This window comes from Cyclopterus lumpus, chromosome 22, assembly GCF_009769545.1.
Source record: "Cyclopterus lumpus isolate fCycLum1 chromosome 22, fCycLum1.pri, whole genome shotgun sequence".
NCBI lineage: Eukaryota > Metazoa > Chordata > Actinopteri > Perciformes > Cyclopteridae > Cyclopterus > Cyclopterus lumpus.
This window is the reverse complement of record NC_046987.1, coordinates 16,381,883-16,405,449: the sequence shown is the minus strand read 5'-3', so window position 1 is coordinate 16,405,449 and position 23,567 is coordinate 16,381,883. Positions and strand designations below refer to the sequence as shown.

At 42.9% G+C, this 23,567-nt stretch overlaps 1 protein-coding gene across 4 annotated transcripts in view; it reads right to left on the bottom strand.

Moving 5' to 3' along the window:
- Positions 1–23,567, bottom strand: part of atrn (attractin) — a 109,846-nt gene that overhangs the window by 20,904 nt on the left and 65,375 nt on the right. For 2 of the 4 annotated variants that reach the window (XM_034525534.1, XM_034525535.1), the window contains exons 26-27: positions 18,173–18,251; positions 15,480–15,854 (exon numbers count right to left, since the gene is read on the bottom strand). In XM_034525534.1, the coding sequence (XP_034381425.1) occupies positions 15,495–15,854; positions 18,173–18,251 (439 nt within the window). In that variant the 3' untranslated portion in view covers positions 15,480–15,494. Of the gene's footprint in view, positions 1–15,479; positions 15,855–18,172; positions 18,252–18,953; positions 19,181–23,567 lie in introns of those variants that run through there. The other 2 variants (XM_034525536.1, XM_034525537.1) reach the window with 2 other exon arrangements.

Genomic DNA, 23,567 nt, shown 5'->3' with positions numbered 1-23,567 from the left:
CTTAAATTGGCTCTTTTTCTGCGGGGTAGTTAGTGTGTGTGTGTGAATATCTGACAGTGGCAGAGCCAACTGTGCATAAATAAACCTAATTATAAGAAGTGTGCATGGAGACGGGTTCACACACACGCACGCACAGGCACACACACACACACACACACATACATACATACACGCAGGTAGTTTGAAGATACCTGCACATGAGCAGTCATGTACGTGTGTGTACATTTTCATAAATGCTAATGAATTCACACAGAGAGCGGAATTGGAATTGGAAAATGTCTCAAGCTAATGTGCCTGCAGGTGAAGTTAGCATGTTTGAATAAAATGCACGTAAGAGACATGAATGCATAAACAATGATATGCAACAGCACGAGTGTGAACACAGAAGCACTACAAAAATTATATATAAATAAATAAATGTAATGTGGATTTCAGCTTTGTGCATTTATTTTCAGTTGTATGTACTGATCGCCTGTGGGGAGATCATGCGTTCACTCGTGTGCGTGCGTATGTCCGCCTGTCTGTCCACAGCTAATCCTGCTTACTGCCCGACCCATCAGCCTGATATTTGTTGTGCTCGTATAGGAATGTATGCTCAGGGATCTCTGGTAGTTGCAGTGATTCACAAATAAATAAAACATTTATTGAATGTTTCATACCGTCATTGATCGCGGACTCGTCACTCCTTAACTGTTCGGTAGAGGCCGTGAGTGATCAATAACTGCTTTAGTAGCAAAAGGCATTTAAAATCAATCGGCTCGGCTAAAAAAAACAGGCCGTACTGATCTGCTGCTGGCCTCGTTTTAGCCTTTGACGTCCATAAAAAAATAAGTTTGGTCTCATTTCTAACCGATAAAAAGAAAAGACACACATCCAGTGTCTGATCGGATGGGTGCTGGATCAAAGACACTTATATAGAATTAAAACAGATTGATCCGCACACCAAGTGGCCATTAGACAACGGATCCGTTTTAATACATTTTTAACCGGAGCATTTGTAGATTGATTTCATACCCCACATGTTGTGATCCACTAAAAGGCACAATACAAGATTAATAAAGTTATTAATCTTTTTTAGTATTAATGCATTAATGTTGTTTTTGTTCTGTTGGTCAGACTGTGGGAACCTGATGGGCATTTACCTCCAAATCTGAGCATTTCACAGCTTAAACAATTGCTCACTTAAATATAAAATGATTATATAGCCTGCACAACAAGCTGTAAACACAACATCACAGACTGTAATAAAGATTACTTACACATTCATGTAATGGATGCAGTATTCAATCGCCTGTAAGCCTCAATGTGCCTGTATTTGGTCTCAAGAACGAGATATATATCTCTCTATATATATAGAGAGATATATATAGATACACACACATTTATCAATAATGACAATTTTAAAATTGGTTGCAGATTGTGTGGATTCAGAGATGCTCTCAAAGGCCGTGTGCTAAAGAGATCGAGTGCGTCAGCAAAGCGCACAGAGGGGAGGGAGGGAAAGAAATTAGAAGAAGAAGCAGCAAGATACAGGAGAGAAACAGAATGGAAAAGGAAATGAGACACGAAAGAATGAAACAAGCAAAGGGGGGGGGGAAATAAAAATAAAGCTTGGGAGAGTGCAGAGAAAGAAATGGGAGCAGAGAGAAAGACAAAGGCGTTCAAAGAGTTGGCCCCTGGGAAAAGGGGATGGAGTGCTGCACAGAAGACAAACAAACACGTCATGGGTACAGTTACCAGCGCACGTGGCTGCATGCATGCATGCACGCACACACACACACACACACACACACACACACACACACAGAGAGAGAGTATGCACTCCATCAAGCCATTTATTTATTGATGCGGCTTTCTTTTTTTTTTAAGACGAAAATGCTGTCGATGGAAGAGCTCTCAATCATCCTTCAGCATCACTGAAGGAAAAGGAGTGAGTATCATGGAGAGAGGGGTGGGGGGGGGGGGGAGGAAGGAGAGGAAATCTCCGCCTGTGAAGCAACGTTAGCGGCTCGCTGCTTCTCCCTGGATTCATCTCTCCGGCGGTGAGTTGGGGTGTGGAGGCGCACGCTGTAAATGCTGACAAGGGAGAAGGCTTTGATCCTTCCCTCACTCTCTCTACGTCCTTTTTGTCTCTCTTCCTCACTTTTCCACCTCCGTCCCGCGACCCCCCCCCCTTCCTTCCCTCTTTCTCACCACCGGCCTCCCGCGCGCCTGTACGCTCCTCGTACTATTCGGCGTCTGCAGCGCCTCGCAAAATCAAATTCTTATCGTGGAAAACTTTGTGATTTCAGTAAATATCTTATTGTCAAAAGAATCTATATAAACATTGTATTGTGATGTGAAACCTGTGACTTTCACCCCCGAGTTGCAACCTTCAGTGTGAGACTCGGCCCTCTGCGTTGCCATGGATATCCATGGATAACGCACACAAATGAAAAAAAAGAGATCACAAAGGGTAAACTATGATGGAGGCGATGAGACGGCAGCGGGAAGATTATAAAAGAAAGAAAGAAGAAAAGTAAAAGTGAGATGAAACGGAATCCAAAAGGAGCAGGGTTTTGACAAGAGTTTGTGGGCTTATCATAAGCCCTGCACCAGGGCCATGATGGAAGGGGTGGGGGGTGTTGCTGCTCGGCCGAACGGGGGTCACCCACAGTGCACTGGGGTTGGGAACATAAGCCAGCCTGTACATAGGGAGCAATAAGACAGTGGCGCTGATCCAAGCTCTAATTATACACACCATCTCCGTGGAATTAAGATTAGCAGGGTTTAGGAGCATCTTGGGAACTCTGAGAGACAAAGACGCCACGTGTTCACACACACACAGACACACACACACACACACACGCCGAAAGATCATCCGCACGCACATAAAAGGTGCAATGACAAGAGCTGGAACAAAAGGACGCGAGAACATAATGCAACCAACCCACGCACGTTCACAGACGAGCGGCGGTGCAACGGGCTCGTTGTCGTTGAACCACGGATTAAATTGCACTGTTCACCGTTAACCATCACAGTGTGAAATAAAGTTTTACGCACATCGCTATCCGCCAATATTCAGTAAAATATGTTTATTAGGACATCGGCATTTATGCTTTCTGCTCGCCGAAATCCCAGTTTGGTGAAAATGAGTATTGGGCCAACAGTGAATTATAACGTCATCGTGATGTGTTCATGTAATCTCGTTAAATGTAGTGTTGGTGAGAAACTTGAATATATCACTGCAGCATAAATAGATATTAGAGATGAATTATGAGCTGTCTAAGCTATAAAACAGCTTATAATACATCATTAAAACTATTAATGTCAAGACTTTTATTACCTGTGTGCCTTTATGAAAAAACACTATAAATGACGATAAAGTAAAAGTAAATAAAAAAAAGGATCACATTGAGAATTGGATGGTTTACATAGACTTCAGAGCGGTTGAAAGGATTTTTTGGGACGGTGGCAAAGAAAAGCCTGGCGCCTTGTAGACCAGCTGCTGTGGTCAAAACAACAAAGATAACGGATAAAAGATCTTTCCTTATAAAACCATATTTGCTGTATACTCTGAAGGAATGGTGCTGGTCGGTAGCCGGGCTGCCAGTGCTGCAGAGGCCTCCTGATACTTTTTAAATCACGTTTTGATGAATCCGCATCCTGTCAGGTCCCGAAAAGAATCTCTTGTTAGCTTCACTATGCGGCAGAAACCATTAACAAGGCCTCCTCTCTACGGAGGATGCATGCAGCCTCCCGTGCGAGTGACCTTCACTGCTGCCTCCTGCTCACTCTCGTCATCTCAACTCCTCTCTCCTTACCTTTCACTTCAGGATTGATCACCTCAGAAGTAAGCCTTTTGTTCCGCGCGGTGGTGCAGCGAGCGCTTTTCTCTCAGGAGAGAGGAGGAGATGGAAGGCAGCTCTCGTGGAATCCTAAAGCATCGCTCTGGTTAATCTACAGGGTCTTCATCGCGCTATAAAGAACGCAGTTGACACAGGAAGCAGTTTTTTTTCCCATTCATGTCTGCATGCCTTAGTTCATTTGCGTCGTGGATCTGGAGCTGAGGCAACGCTGATAGCTCCGTGGTTGGCAAAGTCATCAAGTGCAACCCTGCTCAGAGGAGGAACTGGCGACTCGCAAGGGTGCACAGATCGGATCTTTCCAGTCCCAATAGAGAGTACTGATCAGGTACCAGTGTTTAGTTAAAAGCCTGTATGCCTCACTGTGGGGAAGAGACTGGCATTCTTTTATGTGCAACGTTGGGATCAACATTGCTTTCCCAAATAACTAAATATATAGATCCAAATGTAGCGAATTTTTTTAATCTGTTGGCACACCAGCAACATGGTACAAACATCTTAACTGTAAACCTTTTAAATGCAGCAAGAAATTGGTCAAAACCTAAACGGGAATCAACATTCCAGTATATAATGTATATAGTTTATACATAGAGTTAAATTGCATAGATACCTGCATTGCCACGATACCCAATCCAACTATTTGGAGTCAGTATCGGCCTGATATTGGTATCCGTGTAGCCCACCGATAAAAAACAATTGCTACTACAATATTTTATTGACCTAAGCCCTTAAAACGTACGATTTCCTCCTCACTCTTTAGTCTTGCATCATTTAAAAGCTGCTTTAGACTCATATGGTCGGATCAGCATTGGTTTCAAGGGAGAATTTTGATCATCTCAAAACTGCAGCAAAGACTTTCATTAGCTTTGCTTTAAAATCATAATTATTTTATGGCTTAATGCGGTTTCGGGGGAACTGCAGAAAATTAGTGCAGTATTGTTTTTATATGGGCGAGTTATGAGCAAATGGAATAAGAGGATTTAATGAAATGTTTCTCTAAATGGAGTGAAAGTGTAATAAAATCTGATCCTTTGATAATACATTTCCTGATGATGTAATACATCATGACATTATAAGGACTATGTGTTCTCCAGTGATCCTAATATGTCTGGAGAGGTTATTGTATTAGCTGCTAATTAACTACATTAGCATGTTTTATTACTACAGCTCTGGCCCATTTGAAAAGCAGCACAGAGTGGGTAAGTGTGAGGGACGGTGGCATGAGGGCCGGCTGGGGTCACCTTGACCGATCCATCGCTCCACCACCAGCGGGGAGGGAGACCGTATAGGAGAAGGGGGCGAGAGAGAGGACCGGTTTCTTCCCACTTAATAGCACTCCGCAGTGGGGGAGATAAGGTGAGGGCTCTCCTGTGGTGTCGATGCAGCCACAGCCGGATCGGTGGCAGGCGGCAAACTTCCGCCGAGTGAAGCCACTGCGGAAGTGTCTTAAAACAGAGTTTTACGGTTCTATGCATAAATGACTACTTCTCAATTGATTTATTCCCCCAGTAAACATTGTAAACTTGACTTTATGGTCTCAATCTCTAGTTTTAAGTCTTCTTTAATACAGCATGATGTTCATTCAGTAAACTATGGTCCATTTCGAGTCAAATAGACCATAAAGCAGAGTATGCTTCAGGGCGGGCTTACTGTGATTGACAGGTCGCTGCCGCAACCAGAGACGGAATATGGTCACTTCAGTTCACTGTCGTCAAACTCGAGGCTTCATAATGGCAGTCCACAAACCAGTGGGTGACATCACTGCTTGTATACAGTCGATGGTCCTGACATCCCCGACAGAGACAAAAAAGGTTCTGCCAGACGCCGCGGCTAAAACAAGCTTTCACAAGGTAAAAAAAGAAAAGAAAAGAGAACCGTTTCTTTCCTCAACTTGAGAAAGAAAAAGAAAAAAATGTGTTAAAGGAAGGTAGAAAGTCTTTGATTCCATTTTGGAGACTACGAGAAGACAAACAAACCATCCTTACAGCGAAATAAGCTATTAAATGAAAGTAAATTCATCACCTGCATATTTCTTACCCCACATTCTCCCCGGAGAGCCACGTGGCGCTCCGTCGCGCAGTCAATCACTTTGAAAAGTTAAGTTTGCCTGTGTTTGTGTTCCGGGGAGAGGAAGGAGCAGCGGGGGAGATCATATCTGCATTTTGTTCACACGCAGAGCAAGAAAACAGACATTGCTTAACCCACAAGTGAGAGTTACAAAGTAGTTAATAAAGTGCTGAGGATGTCTCCAACAACGAGGAGTGTCCCAAGTTCTTTATATTTCATAAAAGTGATGATGCACTTCTGCAGCACAGTCCCAGCGCAGCACACTTTACCGCTGAGCCTCAAGTGACCGTGGCCTCGAAAATCTGCCTCCAAGGCCACAATTATTCTTACAGAGTGCAGGTTGAACCCATTTTCAAGGGTGCACAATGGGAACACGGATCCACCTCTGGCTTCGGACAGCATTACAACATTTATTTCAAGGGGCAAAGAATATCATGCTTCCTGGATCTATAAAAGGACCTTTTTACATTGGCTTTTTTTTTTTTTTTTGCCGTTTTATCAAGTAGCTCTGAATGAGAAGAAGGTTTCATGAGCCTTACTTGACCACATGAGCTGAAATAACTGCGAAAGAGTTTGAGTGGGTAAAGTTTACCTGCGACAAGCCTCTAAGCAAGAGTCCAAATGAACAAACAAGAAAACACTGGTTGAACACAGAAATGCCTTCAACGATATTATCAACCGAGCTAATGAGACCATGGGTATGGTGATGGACGAGTCCTGAGAAAGGAGGTCCTCCAGCTCACCTCCGATATCTGCTCCTGACCCTCCGGCAGTGTAATCAGATTACTTATAGACTTTGTAGAAAACGTGGAACATTTTTGTTGGATTTTTAAGCTTTGGCCCCTTTTTTTTGGTACATTATTTCATTTATTTTACTTCCTGTTCCATCTGGGCAGATGATACAAAGTTAGCCGATTAATCAAAATTAGGTTTTGCCCCCGGGCCGTGTTAGTCCAGAGCAAATGCCACTCTGCTTGGGGTTTTGCTGGAGTCTAATCAGACATTAACCTTTATTTCAAAAGGGTTACCCGCACTGTTAAAACCTACTGTCGCATCAGATAAATGAACATTTGTCCTCATATTATATAACAAGTTAAATCAAATAAAAATAAATCAGTAAATAAGTGGTTTTTTTTTCTTTTGGGGTGGGGGGAGTGGTAAAATAAGTATGTTTCTTATGTAAAATAATATTTGTTTACAGCTTTTAGAACATTAGATTTGTACATGGACATTGCATTTCCTATTATTTTTTTTATTTATTTATATACACCAGTCACGTCTATTCCTTACCTTTATCAGGCCAGCTTTTTTGTCTTTATCGCCAGCTGTTATTTCTATTTCTGTGCAAGTACATTATGAGAGATGAAAAAAAAAAAATTTCATGTGCATCTATTCTTGGCTAACAAAGTTGATTACGATGTAAAATAAATAAAGCGTACATCATAGCAAAGAACAGAAGTTACTTAACGAACCTACGGTAAAAAATAAGTACATGTTGAGTTTGTTGCATGCGCGACACAAACAGCCGTCTCCTGGGTGAGAGTCTGTGTTTGTTTGACCCGTCGAAGCTCCACTCCGCTCTACTTTCTCGTTCTTTACACAACGTCAGTCGCTCTGATCGTCGAATAATGACACGGATGGCTTTACTTTAGAGTTAGTTGAAAGGCTTATGCGTCTCATACAGACGGGTGCCTGGAGACCCTTGGTTGGACGCCAAGCAATATTGTTGTAATGATTTATTGTCTGATATGTTGTCCGTCTATACGTCTCTGATCTTCCACTGCCTTTCTTTTAGAAGTGCTTAATGTTTGGTGAGGCTGCCTTCTGATTTCATGGCTGTAAACTGTGAGAGACTCCGCAGTCCCTCGGTGTTGTTAATGAATGATCTTTGTAATCTGGCTTTTAATTTTGGAGTAATCTCATTCAATTCTGTTCTTTGGTATTTCAATTATTTCCCTGTGTTATTGCTATTATTAGTTATCATTTAATTGTATTGTTCTCATTCGTTTTATTCATTTTCACGTTGCATGTTGTGCTGCTGACACTGTTTATTGAGCATGTCCACCAAAAACTAATTCCACTGACCCTGGTCGCTTGGGAAAGGAGTCAGCTTTTGAATAGCCGCAATGATTTCATCAGTGCCGATATAGTTTTTTTTGATACATTTAGACTCAACAGGCGGCTTTTTATGTTCATTGTCAGTTTTCACAGTGTTCCTTTTTATTTGTCTGCCCTGTCACCTCTTAAATGTGACTCTCCTCTCCTACTGTACCTCCACAAAAATATCCCCACGGCGACAGCATGTGTATTTACCTGAAACCCAATCGTCGCCCTAACAAAGACATGCATCACACATAACTTGACATATATTAGACGTGTATTGCGCCCCGAGGTATTGACACGGAGACGGTGCCACGTACAATCGTAGTTCGCAGAAGGATTCTCCATTTCTTGTGATTGCCAGTCGCGACTCTCGAACGGGTCGTTTCTTTCCGCTCTCTGCCGAGTTCAGTTTGTTATTCGCGGCCATCTTTTTTTTTTTTTGACCCATTTGGAAAAGAGAACGAACACATGTGGCATATCGAGTTCCCGCTCCGTGTATCAAACTGCTAGCAGGGCAGGCATCCAGACATTCCCTCTCTGGATCGTGACGTCGAACACTCCTGGCAAGCAGAAGTGGAGAGGCACAGAGCCGCGGCGTATTCCCACTACTCCACAATTATAATGTATGACAGAGGATCATCGAGAAGTGCTCGGTGAGGGGCGTGACAGCTGCAAAGCAAAAAGGTGGAAAGATAGTTTTTTTTTGTTTTTTTTTCTTTCTTCCCTGCTCTTGTGTGAACTGCATTCACAGCCAGCCATCTGCTTCTGGGAGACGAGCGTGCGGGTTCACGAGCTGCCACGCTGGTTGAGAGGGTCTTCCTCCTCATCATCATCATCATTTCGGATGATTCCGGAAAAAATAATTTGATGCGGAGCTCCACTGTGCGTGCTCAGTGATATCTTCATTGTATTCCAGGACTGTGCTCATTCAGGAGGACGCCGGTGCCAACCTCTCGCACTCTACTGCGCTTTTCACACCGAACCATCTGCTGTAGATCTCCGCGCATGTGATGTGTGTGTGTGTGTGTGTGTGTGTGTACAAGGGGAGTGTGTGAGTGAAGTCCGTGGATGTTTCATTCATTACCGACTCCACTACCCATCATCGTGTTCTGTGTCATACAGGGATGCGAACGGAAAGCGCGGCGTCATATACCGGTGTGACGAAGGTGCTTTATGTCGAAATCACTAGGAAATTCCACAAGGATGTGGAGCACAGACAGCAAGTGGGGGAAACGTAGCCAAATACAAATATTTTTGGTTGTAAAAGCTCAGATTTAGACGCCTCTGGCACATTGTAATGCCACTGTTCCATCATGTAGACTGATCTTAATCGCATCGTAATGCATATGTGAACGAGTCGGCCTGCCTGTAGTATCTGTAAACATGGAGTGAATTGTTGTAAAGGAGAAATAGGCCTCGAGTGCGTTTTAGCCCACACAGTCTTAGTATTCAGGACTGTTCAGAACTTCTGTAATTAAGCATCATTAGTCTTTATTTATTATGTATCTATTGACACCCTGACTGTAAGGTTCATGGTGAGTGTGTTACTAAAGAAAATTTAAATGCACTCTTATTCTTATTCAAGGCTATTTTAAAAGGGAAATTGAGGTTCTTAATCCCATGTCACATCTAGCCTTTGTTTTGGTTTTATATTAAAGTATTTCATTTCTGTCCACCGGTGTTTTTCCTGGAACAGCCCATCTAATGAGGATGTCCCCCGTCTGTGCAATCACTGCAATTTCTTAATGTCTTTCTTCATCAATTATTTGGCTAATGTTTGAAGGCGACTCTCTACTCAGACACGTCTCTCCATCATCATGCTCGCTTTGTTTTGAAGATTAACAACTTGTTATTCACACCTACTTTATCAGAATCTCATTTATTAAACTTTTTTTATTTTAAGAAAATATATCATTAAGTATTCATTCTTACATATCTCTGTAGAACTGTAGCACATTTACCACCTGATTATATTTACACGATCCCCCGGATTTTAACATTAGTGTTTTATTGTTATTATAATTCTCTTCTATGTAACTTATGTGTTGCATGTTTTATGTGCTGCTCCATGTTGGTCAGTGTACTCAAATCAAAGATTTGAAAACTCACTTTCTTGGTCCAAAAAAGTTAACGTATTGAAGATTTGTGTGTGTGTGTGTGTGTGTGTGTGTGTGTGTGTGTGTGTGTGTGTGTAGGAGGTAGACGGAGGAGTGTGCCGTGCTTATGAGCCCGAGCAGCCGGCGGGATTGCTGAAAAGCAGCAGAAAGGGGTCGGCGATGGCACGGGGTCAGAGGTCACGCAGTTCTCTCCATCAAACGGCGGTGGATAAGGATGGGGGCAGACAGGCGGGGGCGGCGCGAGGCCGAGGAGCCTCTGTGACACGGGCCCCAAAAACAGACGGTCAGCAGTTTGCGGTGGCAGAGGGCGCGGACACAAGGACGAAGCCGCGGAGCCGTCAGACAACTTTATCGAAAGTTCTGATTCCTTCCCGACCCTCTGCACCGGACGGACAAAGAGCAGCGGTGTATTAAATTGGCCACTAGTGCAAAGTTAAGTTCATCCGCCAGGACTGTATGTGCTGTAGGTACACAACTAAGTATTTCAGGAATACAAAGGGTGCCTTATAAAAAACAATATGAGAATAGTAAACCCTAGGAAGAAATGAAATCACGTCTTCAATAAAAGGTTTATGCAACAATTTGACTTCATTTAGAAATAAAGGCCACAGTTTTATTCCTTATTACCTCCAAAACGGAGGCCACGGTGCTCAGTTCTCTGATTGCTCCCTCTGGGGCTGTCGAGGGTGTGAGATGGAGCGTGAGTCGGACTGGCGGGTTTCCGCGGTAAGATCATTGCGCTGAAGAGAAATGAGCAGGCAGGCCAAGCTCTCGATTCCCCACTCGTACAAATCTGCGCTCCGGCCCTCGCGGACGTGAGCTTTGGGTTCGTGACAGAAAGGAGGAGATTGAGGACACGAGCGGAAGCAATGAGCTTCCTTTGTAAGGAGGAGCTCAGACATACGGAGGGAGCTCGGAGCAGAGCCGCCGCTCCTCTGCCAGTAGAAAGGAGTCAGCTGAGGCGGTTCGGACAACTGACCAGGAATGCCTCCTGGAGAGGCTTTCAAGACACGTCCAACGAGGCCCCAGGGTAGACCCAGAACACGCTGGAGCGATAATGTATCTCCTCCAGCCGGAGAACACCTTCGGGGTTCCCCGGAAAGTTCTGAGGTGTGGAATGTTTTGCTATGCCAGCTGGCCACACAGCCCGGCAGAAAGATAATGGATGGATACTAGATACAAAAAGAGCTTCATCAAATGCAAACAGGATGACAATGAAAGGGCGTAATTGCCCAAAAGGTCAACTAATCTAACTGCACTGGGGATGTAAAATCGGTCATGTGCTACAACAATCCTGACAACCTCAAACTTCTGTGACGATACATATATTGTATTTTCTTGTTTATGTCTGATCAAGATGACAAGACCACTTTCTGCTCAGGTTTAACACGCTTCTCTCCGATCTTTCTTCTGATCTGAGGTGAAAAGGTGGCCGTTGACTCGCGGCAGGGGAATGTGTGTGTGTGTGTGTGTGTGTGTGTGTGTGTGTGTGTGTGTGTGTGTGTGTGTGTGTGTGTGTGTGTGTGTGTGTGTGTGTGTTTTCAGAGAGAGAGAGAGAGAGAGAGAGAGAGAAGACTTTTCTGGGGAGCTGCACCTTCGCACATCACTTCATTAACAACACACAACCCGAGCTATAAAACATTTGATTAGAGGAGAAAAAAGAAGAAAAAAAAAATGTTCCGTTTACACATCACAGGCCATTGAGCATCTTTCCACTCATTTTATGACATAATAGCAGGTATTTTCAACAGGGGCTCGGGCCTTGACACCACGGTTGACATTCATATTTATAGCGGAGGCGATAGTGAGGAGGAGGGGGAAGAGGGGGGGCACCTTAATGGGGTAATAAATATGTGAGGGTATCTTTAGAAGTTTATGCCGCCTCCCCTCTCCTCCCGGCAGCCCGCCTCTGGCGAAGTGTAAAGAATCTACAGCTCCGTTAATGATGTGGCACGCGAACGATCAGACATGATCGCATTCTGCATTTCTGTCAATACCTCGGGGCGCAATACACGTCTAATATATGTCAAGTTATGTGTGATGCATGTCTGTGTTAGGGCGACGATTGGGTTTCAGGTAAATACACATGCTGTCGCCGTGGGGATATTTTTGTGGAGGTACAGTAGGAGAGGAGAGTCTCACAGTTAAGAGGCGACAGGGCAGACAAATAAAAAGGAACACTGTGAAAACTGACAATGAACATAAAAAGACAAAGCCAGGCACTGAGAATTGAGTACTGAAAATTCAAGCTTTCTGGCCAAGAAAACCTCTTTCTTTCGGTGTCACAATCGACTCGAGTGAAACAAGACTTCCCGTCCCGGAGGCGGAGAAAGTGAGCGTTAAAGCGGCGCCATTATTACTGTATTTTTGCATCCCGATATATTTCCCCGTCACAGGAAGCTCTAATCCAATTAGCTGGCTTGCTCACTTCTATTCCCAATAAAATTTTACTCTTATAATTCGGGGATGGCTGAGAAGTGCCCGAAACCCGGAATTGTTCGTTGCTGATAAGAGAAAACTGTGCTCCTCCCTTTTCTGACTTAGTCTTTTTAATGGAATAATAAAAAAGGTAAATATAGAAGTCAGGGGAGGAAGTCTTCCCCTGAGAATGCCATGCCACCTAAAACCTACTGTACTCAAATGCCCCCGCAGGAATAATCAACCAGCATTGACAGAGCTCAAATTATTTCAGGGTCTGTCTTTTGCCATCTGGCGGCTCCAGCTCCTTCAAAGGGACTGCGATGCCTCAAAGGAAGGCTTTGATTAGGAATCAGACAGGACAGAAACACACACATCCACAGCGCATCGGCGCAGACAGATGCACGGCAAACACACGCGTGAGGCAAAACATGCAATCCTGGACACTTTGAAACCGCACTTGAACAAGCGCACGGGGCCGCAACAGGTGGGTCTGTGGGTCGGTCCACCGAGACAGAGAGGGAAGCTCACACACGGTCCTGAGCATCATTCTAGTCAATGCATGACATTCACAACGGAAATAAAGAAATATCTGCCAATATGACAGTAATGAGAGTGCCATCAAGAATCAGAAGTACAAAAGGTGCAAACACAGAAGCACACTTTATTTCAAGAAAACGGTTTTAGCCAGTGGTCAGTAAGTTGATTCTCCGGCCTTTCTTAAAAAAGAGCTCACAGTGACATTTACATGTTAGGGCTTAAGTTAACACTGTTATCCAGAGCCACGTACAATGACTGTGACAGCACAATAGGCTTAAACTGCTTACAGTCAGATGACAAGCAGCCAGTAAGTAAGAAGTACGAGGATCAGGGCCACCGCCTCAAAGTCCCGTGACCTTGCAATGCCCCAAATAAAATGCGCTGCCCGTCGTTGCCTCGCTGCCCCCGGGCCCGAGTGAGCTGCTTGTGGCCATTATTAGTTGCCAACGTGTGTCACTGTTCGGCTGATGCAAGCCCAGAGTAACAGAGGGGGAAACGAAGCCTGGAGGGACGGTGCCTAAAAAAGCACACAGAGCGGTCCCCGTTGTCAGTGGGAGTCGGTCTCGTTGGGAAAAAAAAAAAAATATATATATATATATAAAACATGATTAGCTTTCTGTTTGCCGAAGAATTATGCGTCACGATGAAAGCGGGTTTGCTGCATGCAACTGCCTGCCTCTCTGCATGAGTAGGACAAGGTAATTAGAGCTAAAGCGGAAACAAGAAATGAGGTTCCTACACAGCATCTCTGGCACAGTTACACGCTTTTTCATTTTTTTTCCCCCCCTTTCTTGATTTGAAATATTGTTTGGTTGGTGTTGTGTCTCATCTACTTAACATACTCACAATGCATCACATCACTCTCAGTTGCAAACAACTTTATGTGTGAGGGATTCAAAAGTTCAAAAATATATTTGTATGAATTTTTGGAGCTTAAAAAGTTATGAGGACATTGCACAGTAGACTATGGAAATTGCTGTATCCAAACATAAATCTTAATATAATATACAGTAAACTCTCCACAGAGCAGTGTGTGTGTGTGTGTGTGTGTGTGTGTGTGTGTGTGTGTGTGTGGAAGGAGGCGGACGTGGGATGCCACAAGCAAAAGTATTTCTAAAGGAATCGCAGCCCAAATTCAACTCGACATCTGTGATAGGAGCCGCTCACCATATAACTAATATTGTCTCTGCTTTCTCTCTCTCACCCCCCTCCCTCCCTCCCTCTCACACACACTCGTCTTTATCACAAGTTTGGCCTCGGGCCTACATTCAGGATTCACATAGACCGACATTGCAGTTCTCTCATTTCTAGTTACTCCTTCATCATCACTTCTGCATTTGAAAATAAATGTAAATGACATTAAAATAGATTTTTGGCTCTGGTGATTTGAGAGGACCAAAACAGAAAATGCGTGTCGACTTCAAGAATGGAGTAAAAAAAAACAAAAAAACAAATATAGCTTCAAGCAGCCATTCCAGGTCCAAACACTAAACAGAAGGAAGCGGCTCAATTGAAAAAAATTAAAATAATAATCTGTCAGAAGAGTGAGACCAATCACACACTTGTTTCATCAACACAATGCACGCTGCCTTCCAAGTAATTGCATACTCGTGTGGACACTTCCTGCAAGTTAAGCGACGATGGTCTAGTTATGTGCCGAGTCACGTTTGAACGGTCAATATCTTTTCTTTTAGAGTCACGCTTTTGATAAGCTTGGTCCAATAATGATGCGCAGACATTTTGGAGATGTTTAAAAATGGGTTTTGAAGAGCTACGGCTGTGAAGCACAGAGACGTCCAAAAGGAGCATCATCATTATTAGGACGAGGAGACGGCGCTCTCTTTAGTCCCAAAGCTGTAGTTCTTTTGTACACGTTTATGATGCATTAGCTTTTGGGGGAAAATTTTAAAAAAGTACTTGCATGTCTAAAAGAAATCACTGGTGCATGATGCGGGTGGATAACTCATACACCACTTTACATGGCTGGAGAATTACACCAATAATATACAGTATGTCCGATTATTAATTAATTGTTTATATGACAAATGTCAGGAAATGTGTTTAAAAATATACATTTCACAACTTTATTCTACATATAACATTCATTTCAATTCTGCACTGGTCAGCACATCTGGGAACAGATGATTGACTCGGCTGAGCCCAACAGTCACTCAACGAAAAGTCAGTGAAACTTCGCCTGAACACACAGAGCACAGAGGGCACGATAGGTCGAAGAAAACGGAAGTAGTTTAATACTTATAGCACATCGAGCCTCAACCGTGGTTAACACTTGTGGGCACAACACATTGCATGTATAGATTCCACCACCCCCGCTCCCAATTTATTTGGAATTATCAGATAAATGCAACGTTTCTCATGATTTATTTATTGCATTATAACGGTGTTACATTGCATAAAAGAAATGTTTGGAGTTCTCTCTAATTTTGTTTTCATAGAGGTCTTGAAAAACACGGGGAGTAAAATGTGACAAAAAAGGAGCAAGAAAACACCCTGACTCCATTAAAGGCATGTTAGTAAACCCAGCTGTTGGGGAGTTGTGCCCCTCCTCACTTCCCATTCCTCTTGACAAAGGTCCAGTGTTAATCCTGTTTAAAGGCTGGCCAGTAGAGAGTCCAGCTGGACGACAGCAGCTGTGTGATGGATGAGAGGGCGGAGTGGGCGCAGGTGAAGGGGGACGTGAAGAGGAATCTGGAGGTGAGGGTGATGACAACGCTCTCTGGGCGAGGTTACAGCCGAAAAGGCACTTCAAGTGGAGAGGAGAAAAAAAAACCAAAAAAAAGCTGCACAAAACCGTCATTAAGCACAATGAGTGCGTGCGTGAGTGAGTGAGTGAGTGAGTGAGTTTAACAAAAAGTAGGTTAACCTCACCGAAGCTTAAAATCTGCAGTGTATCGCACACAGTCCACGAGTTCTGAAGATATGACGACAGACTGCATGATGCACGATTTTTACCTCCCACGAATTAATACATTTACTTAATTTGGGTTTTCCCAGAATTGTTCCAGGACCTGAACATTGTCAGTCAATTTCAATCCCTTGTGCATCCTGCAGGGCTTCCCATAGTTTGACAGATTGCTTTGGCATCGTCTGTTCAGTCCTTTCAAATAATTACTGACTTTCTTCAGTTGAAAAGACACTGTGTGCCCGTGCCATATGGAATATGACTTATGGTCACTGCACCTCAGTAATGTGTTTTCAATGACTGACGGGGCTTGAAATGAAATGCTGTTTTCTAGGATGAAATGCTGGGAAACCCGGTAGGTTTTCATAGAAGCCCATGAACTTTGGAGTATCTTCGAATCGGCAGGTTTGAATTAATATACACCTCTTTTATCCATCTACGGAGAGTTGATATTCGGATTATTACATTACTTGATTGAAATGTGACACCTGAAAATGTCTAAAACTCCGTATTATATTGTTTTAGCTTTATTGAGTATAAAAGGAACATATTTGAAAAAACGCATTAAGGCATTTTACTGAATGCTTCTAACATAATAATAACATAATTTATATGAATGAAATCTAAAAAGGAAACATTAGACACTGATGTGAGCTCTGCCTCCGTCCCGGTCAGCAATCGTTTTGTGTCATTTAAGGTTTTCTTTGGGTACTCATGTAAAAGAGTCACAGCAATCAAGATAAAAGCATCTATTAGGCTTTTAATAGGAGTAAAAACCGTCTCCTTTAAACGAGGGTAAATAAAGCACATGGATAGATTGAGGCTCCCGTATTTCTTCTTGGAGTCTTTGCTCCCGTAATTAAAACATACACTTATCTCTGTTCAGCTGAAGGTAACTGTTCGTATTGAACTAAGTATCAATGGGACTGATTTATTACTGGATAATTCAGAAATATACGACTAAACATAAAAAGACAAAATCAATCCTGCGCCCCCCCGATCACATTTCCCAGCGGCAGCAGGTCCCGCTATGGAGCCTTGGGGAAACATAACGAGTCATAAAAAAAAAAGGAATAGTTCAGCAATTTTGGGAAATGAGCTCATTTGCTTACTTGACAAGACGTTCGACACCAACCTCATATCGTCTGTCCGAGCTGAGCTTCGCATAAAGAGTCCGAAGGTAGGAGCTTCAATCTCACGTGTTTATTCAACCAAAAGCTAAAGTATTTTACTTTGACCATGGTTTAGATCATTTTTCGTTTTAAATGAGATTTTGAACAGGACAATATTGTTAAGGTGTCAAAGTGTCAATTATTTTTTTTAATGAATAGACAGACACAAGATACCAAGAGAGGTTTTACAACCACAAAAAAACTGCCAATTCAACTGCTCAGAAACCGGCATGCAAATGGTTAAAAAAGGTTAAGATGACAACAACAAAACTAGTATTGCGTTCTTCTATCTATTAGATGACTGAATACTCACAAATCCAAACTGATGCAAGTCAAATGAGTAAATGGAGCTCTTGCTGTGCATTTGTTCTTTCATGAGCAATTCTTTATCCACAAGAGAAAAGTTGGTCACAGTAGTTTCAAGGCTAAGAAGTTGGAGTCAAACAAAAAAAAAAAAAAAATATATATATATATTTCAGCTATTGTCTTTGATATCTCCTCTCCTTGTTACAATTCCATTATCCTCTTTAAGGCAGCTCACACAGTTTGAAGATGAAAGAAATACAGAGCATCTGGCAGATTTAAGTGAACAATTGAGAGTCTAGAAAAAATGTTCCCATTCTTCTCAACTCTAAATGTTTTCTTACCATAAACCTTGGTGATTTGAGAACATTCAATTCAAATTCAACTCTGAAAAGCCGAACCCATCAAAGTAAATCAGCTCATACCATCTTCTCTAGAACTAATACGTTAGCTGTTGTGCAGAAATACATGTGGCGATGTTACCGAGGGTTTCTTTATACTTCCAGGGGTGAAACCTCAGCAAAATAGTTTTTTTTTTTTTTTGAAGCAACATGGACCAAATTAGATGTGGCTTTGCAGCGCCCGAAACGTGTACGCACACAATCTGTGTTTTGGTGGTTGTTAAATTACGTGCCGTAGTAGCCAAAAATCTATATTTGTAGTCGCCGGTGGTCTCTGACTTACCTCTCGTCGCCGTGACGCCCAGCAGCTTTGTTTGATCTTCCAAACCACGGCGGCCACGAGGAGCAGGGACAGGAAGCAGCTGTGGGAGGGAGAAGGGAGACAAAGGCTGAGTATTGAAAAGTGGAGAAACGACAAACAGTGTGAAGCGTCTGGAGGTATTCGAATCCATAAAGAGCGCGACGATTGATAAAATGAGCACCGATTTCTTTTCTTCTTTTTTTTCAACTGATGCATATTCATGAGTGTTTTGGTCTGACAGCGCTTGACAGAGGAGGTGATAACATCGGTCTGAATTATTATTTAATGAGTGGGTCTGGAGCTTGAGGACAAGCCTTCAGGTTTTTTTTTCCTGCTCGACCTTTAAAGTGTTTTTTTAACAAATCACTGCAGTTTTCTCCGTCCCCAACGGCATGTTAGAACAAAAAAAAAACTATCCAGAAATGGCAAAATATTAGACGTTATCCAAATCTCCATCTACAAGAAATACGATGATCAAAAATAACAAAGCCAGCATGAAAACCAAAACAATATATCTTCACAGTATACAGAATATCAGATGATGTCACTGGTTCGCAGCCTTCAAGGTGTCGGTGTAAAACGCTGCCAGACGAAGGAGGCAGCTGTCGAGGGAGGCCGACCGCGCTTTGCACTTTCCCCGATACTGGAGAGAGGATCGGCAGGCTGGGAAATCAGACGCACGCTTGTTTGACGTGTCAACACCTCTCCGTGCGCACACACACACACACACACACACACACACACACACACACACACACACACACACACACACACACACACACCTCAGTTCCCGAACACACTTCGACTTAAGCTGCGCTCCTATTATACCCGCACCGGTGGTAGTTTTATGTCCCTTATGTATTTAATTATTTATTTTTATCTGGATGATTCTCCTCTGGAGTTTTGACGTCGAGAAGCATCTCCGTCATCTCGATTTGTTTCCGCTGCGCTCCTCTTCCAGGCTGGATGGGATTGTTCAGCATTGTGGCACTTTAAAATACAAATAAAATGTATATTATACATATTTTACTCAAAAGGGCATTTGTAGGATTTAGCATCTAGCAGTGTGGTTCCGCAACCAAAATGAACACCGCCTTCCAAAATGAAAACCGCAGTACACATTTCAGCCTCACGAGGGAGCCGGGATATTTGTATTGTTTTACTAATAACATGAAATCCAATGTGAAAGTCGAGCGTGCATTCGGTTTGTTTTACTCACGAGAGGGAAAAACAAAAAACAAAGAGCCTGTTAACTGAGAGGAAATTGCTTCTTTTTTTTTTTTAAGTCTGCCTGAATGCATTTATTTGGTCTAGTATTCAACCTGTTTAGATGTTTTCAATGACACAAGCATAAAAAGAAGACTCTCCTTGAGGTGATGAAGGTAGCGGTGACATGTCTTGACGAAAAGGTTTTGTGTGTGTGTGTGTGTGTGATCGTGTGTGTGTGTGTGTGTGTTCCCTGCCTCCCTCCCACTTCCCCCTGGCAGCTTTCACACTTGCACTTAGGAAGCTGCTGAAGACAACAGGTCAGAAAACCACAAAATGAAAAAGAGTGCGTGAGTGTGTGTGCGCGTGCAAATACATCAGCGACAACATCTCCTGCAATCTGAACTTCATTCCCTGACTGTTTAGCTGATTTCCTGTCAGCGTGCCTGTGGCCCAGACCGCCTATGCGTCGGCTCACGACAGTGTTGGCGACGGGCTGCTGATGAGCAAAAGTATCAGCAGCATGATGGCAAAACACCCGCGATCCAACACACCGTCTCAAACATTCCTCCAGCAAAACATCCACTGTAGAAAAATAGACGTTTGCACATTTAATTAGAACATCTAGGCAGTGGGACACTGAATTATAATGTCACAGTGAGGAAAGAATATCGGAGCTACGGATATATAATGTTTATTTTGGAGTTTCGCGGACTAATGAGCGACATTTTACATCAATAATAACAAACTAAACTAGAAAATTCATCTCCATAACAACATGCCAGTGCAGCTGCTGTAAAACTCATCTCAGCGGTGATGTTTAGGATCTAATTTACCATTCCTACAACTAATTAACCCTGTGACACATTGCCCAGGGCGCCATACATCTAACACACTGAATGTGACAGAAGAAAAACAGGTCAACAGAATTGGGTGGATGTGGATGCTCACACGAGACATGAGTGAAACGTGGATATTGAACTCGGGTGCTGTTCCCTTTTATTCATTCGCTCATCATCGCAAGAATAAGGTATGCAAATTCTCTCATGTGGATTTAATAAGAATCTCAACGTTGAGGCATAACTTCTCCAGACATATGGGCCTTTCAGCGAGACCCCTCGCAGATTTTTCTCTAATGTTTTACCACCTTTTTAATCTCAATGCCTACACCCATTTTAATACCGGCTGTGATGTGTTCAGAGCTTTATTCATCGCCGCCCATCGCGCCCCGCCAACTGTTTCAAGTGCCATCCATTTAAAAAAATTAAACAGACATTCCCAAACTCCCTTATCTCTCCAGGCTGAGGACGACTCTTAAGAGATCCATCCGTTCAGCCAATTTATTGATCTGGCTTCCCGCTCGCCGCTTAAAGAGCGACACGGTAAGCGGCGGCGCTGATGAATGCCCCGCGTGAATAGATATCAGCCCCTTGTCAAAAAGGCCTCCCTGCCCAGCGGGTTGCTGGAGGAGGAGGAGAGAGAAAGACAAAAGGGAAAAGGGACAGCAATGGTGAAAGACGGAGATTAGAAAGTGCCAACTGAAGTCAGAACAATGGACAAAGTGAGAAGCAGACAGGAGACAGATATGGAAGTAAAGTGATGAGCGAGCGCAAAACAAAACTCTCTGTCCGCCGGTCAACATTTAGGAGCGCTCGATCTGGATAATCACAAGAGGAGAAGTTAAATTGGAGCGTGCGATCCGCTCGTTTTCTGAGTCCAATCTCACGCTCTTCTTCAGCTGTCTCGGCTTCTGAGCATTGAGATCGTAAAAAAAAAGGCCGCTCGCGACCGGACGAGCCCACGTCGGGGTCGAGTCTTTTTTAAAGTTAAAGACTGCATGAGAAAAGAACAAAAAGAGGCATCTTTGGAATATATTTCTCTTCTGCAAGGAGCGACCGGCCGTTGAGGCCTGAGAGAAAAAACTTTTTCTTCAAGAATTCAAAGTAACAAGGGCAGAATAATTGATATACAAATGGCCATTTTGTGAATTAAGTATTCCTTTAAAACAAAGCTAACTCCGCCTGTGTGATTTACACCTAGTGAGTCATTTCGTCTCTTAAATTGACCCTCAAAGTTACTCTCCCATAATGACTTGATAACGAGTTCATTTGCCAACAAATTGAATGTGATTTTTGTCATTTAGGATAATAAAGTCCAGTCTCCTATCTAGACGTTATAAATGCCAATGCCCAAGCGATTATTTTGAAAGCATAAGGAAACTGAACAGGTGACTCTCTGCTCGTGGTTTGAGATCTTCGATCCTCGTGTCACCTGTCGCTGGCTCAAATGTAGTTACAACTCCATTACAGTCCAGATTCTGTCCTCCCTCACGACACAAAGCTAATCCCGATCTCACGAGAAGACCTCGTATTAGTTTTTTTGTCATCAACACGCTTCCAGAGTGGGAGTCGAGGACGACACAGATGGAAACCGACAGAACAGCGCGCTTCATTTGATCTCAACCTCCACAAGGGAAGCTGGCCTAGTTAGTCAGGCTTCAGCCCCCCCCCCCCCCCCAAACCACTCAATCACACCCAGAGCTCCCACTCTCACAGGGAACAGAAATCAGCATCCACCAGAACCGCCCGCAACAATCGCACTTCACCTCCTCGTTTGAAGCCCCATTGCCACCTTTTATATCAGCGTTGATGGTGAATGTAGACGATTGAAGCATTTAAATTCCTCAACACGAAATATGTTGTTCTTTCTGCATCCAGCGTTGTCTTTTACTGACAGTGACGTCGTTGGATGGAAGAAAGAACCACAAGCTATTTCAGCTATACCATTGCGCCTATCTGAATCTGAAGGTCCTTGTTCCTAGGGACTCTATAGAGGCCATAAGCTTGGGTGCAATGCCTCCTGGTACATGTAGGCACTGCCTGCACTCCTCCGTGAGCTGGAGAACTCGGCTTTCTCTGTCGATATATACAGATGTCCCCCTTTCACTTTACGGGAATCCATTGCTTCAATTGACTACATTTAGCATCACCAAAATGTCATCTTCAACATTTTCCCTTCAACCGAAAGTGAGACATGTTTAGAGCTTTCGAAGTAAACCTGTGCAGTTAAAAGAATAATGATGATTACCAACACACAGAGTGACTGTCGGAGATCAAATTTAAATGGAGCCAAAGCACTGAAGACACACTGAATCAAAAATCAATAAAGAAAACTGTCGGTACAAATGTGATAGAAAATGAGCAGCTTAAATAACTGACTGTACTCCCAAAGAGAGACACATTTACTGCGGTTCCTTAATATTATCTATTCATAAACAAAAAAAGTGTCTTGAATGTCATTATTGCAATGAGTAAAATGGGAACATTTCTAAACTATAGCAATATTTTCTTTAAAAAGAAATAATAAAAAGACTTTCTGGTATGTAATATCACATCATTTTAAACTGCAGCAATGAAATTTGACCCCAAGTAAAATGCAAGGCCGCGTGTAACCGATTCACCGTGGAGCAGTTCACTTCTATCCTTGCTTACGGCCACAGAGCTCCACATCGACTCTGCGGTGCCAATGAACAGATGGAGATGCAGAGGAGTCATGAAGGTTGAAGGGAATGTGTCAGAGTGAGACGGTGCGATACGATGTATCAGGTACAAATACATGTATAAATAATGTCCGATAAAGAACGGCCTTTCAAAAAAGGAAAAAAAAAGGTTAATCAAAACTATCCGATTTCTTTGCATTTTAGTTTTTTTGTACATCCTCAAGGCCTAACAAAAATGCTGAATTGATTTCTCACCTCATAAAGCTTTTACAAAACTTTTTATTGAATGTTTTGAGGCTTGAAATGTTTGCTTTAGCCGATGGTCTTCTTTGTGTCATTTTATTGCCATACTGCTGCCAAATGGCTGGCAAAAGATATGTGGATTTGCTTGGATCATTTAATGGTGACCCCAAGTGGCCTAAAAACTCTAAAGGGTACTTAAAGAAATATCTTTAAAAAAAAGTTTATGGCGAGCTAATCAAACTAATATGCAGAAAATGTTGTCTCCTCTCTAGCTAATTAGGGAAATGTTGAAAACACTTCTTTTTTTTTTTTTTTGTACTGACACATGACTAACACATTATTTTGGAGACGCTTAATTTGCTCCGTAAATGACCAGTTAAAAAAACAAGTTTGTGCACTCTGATTCTTTTTTTTGTTTTCACAAATTGT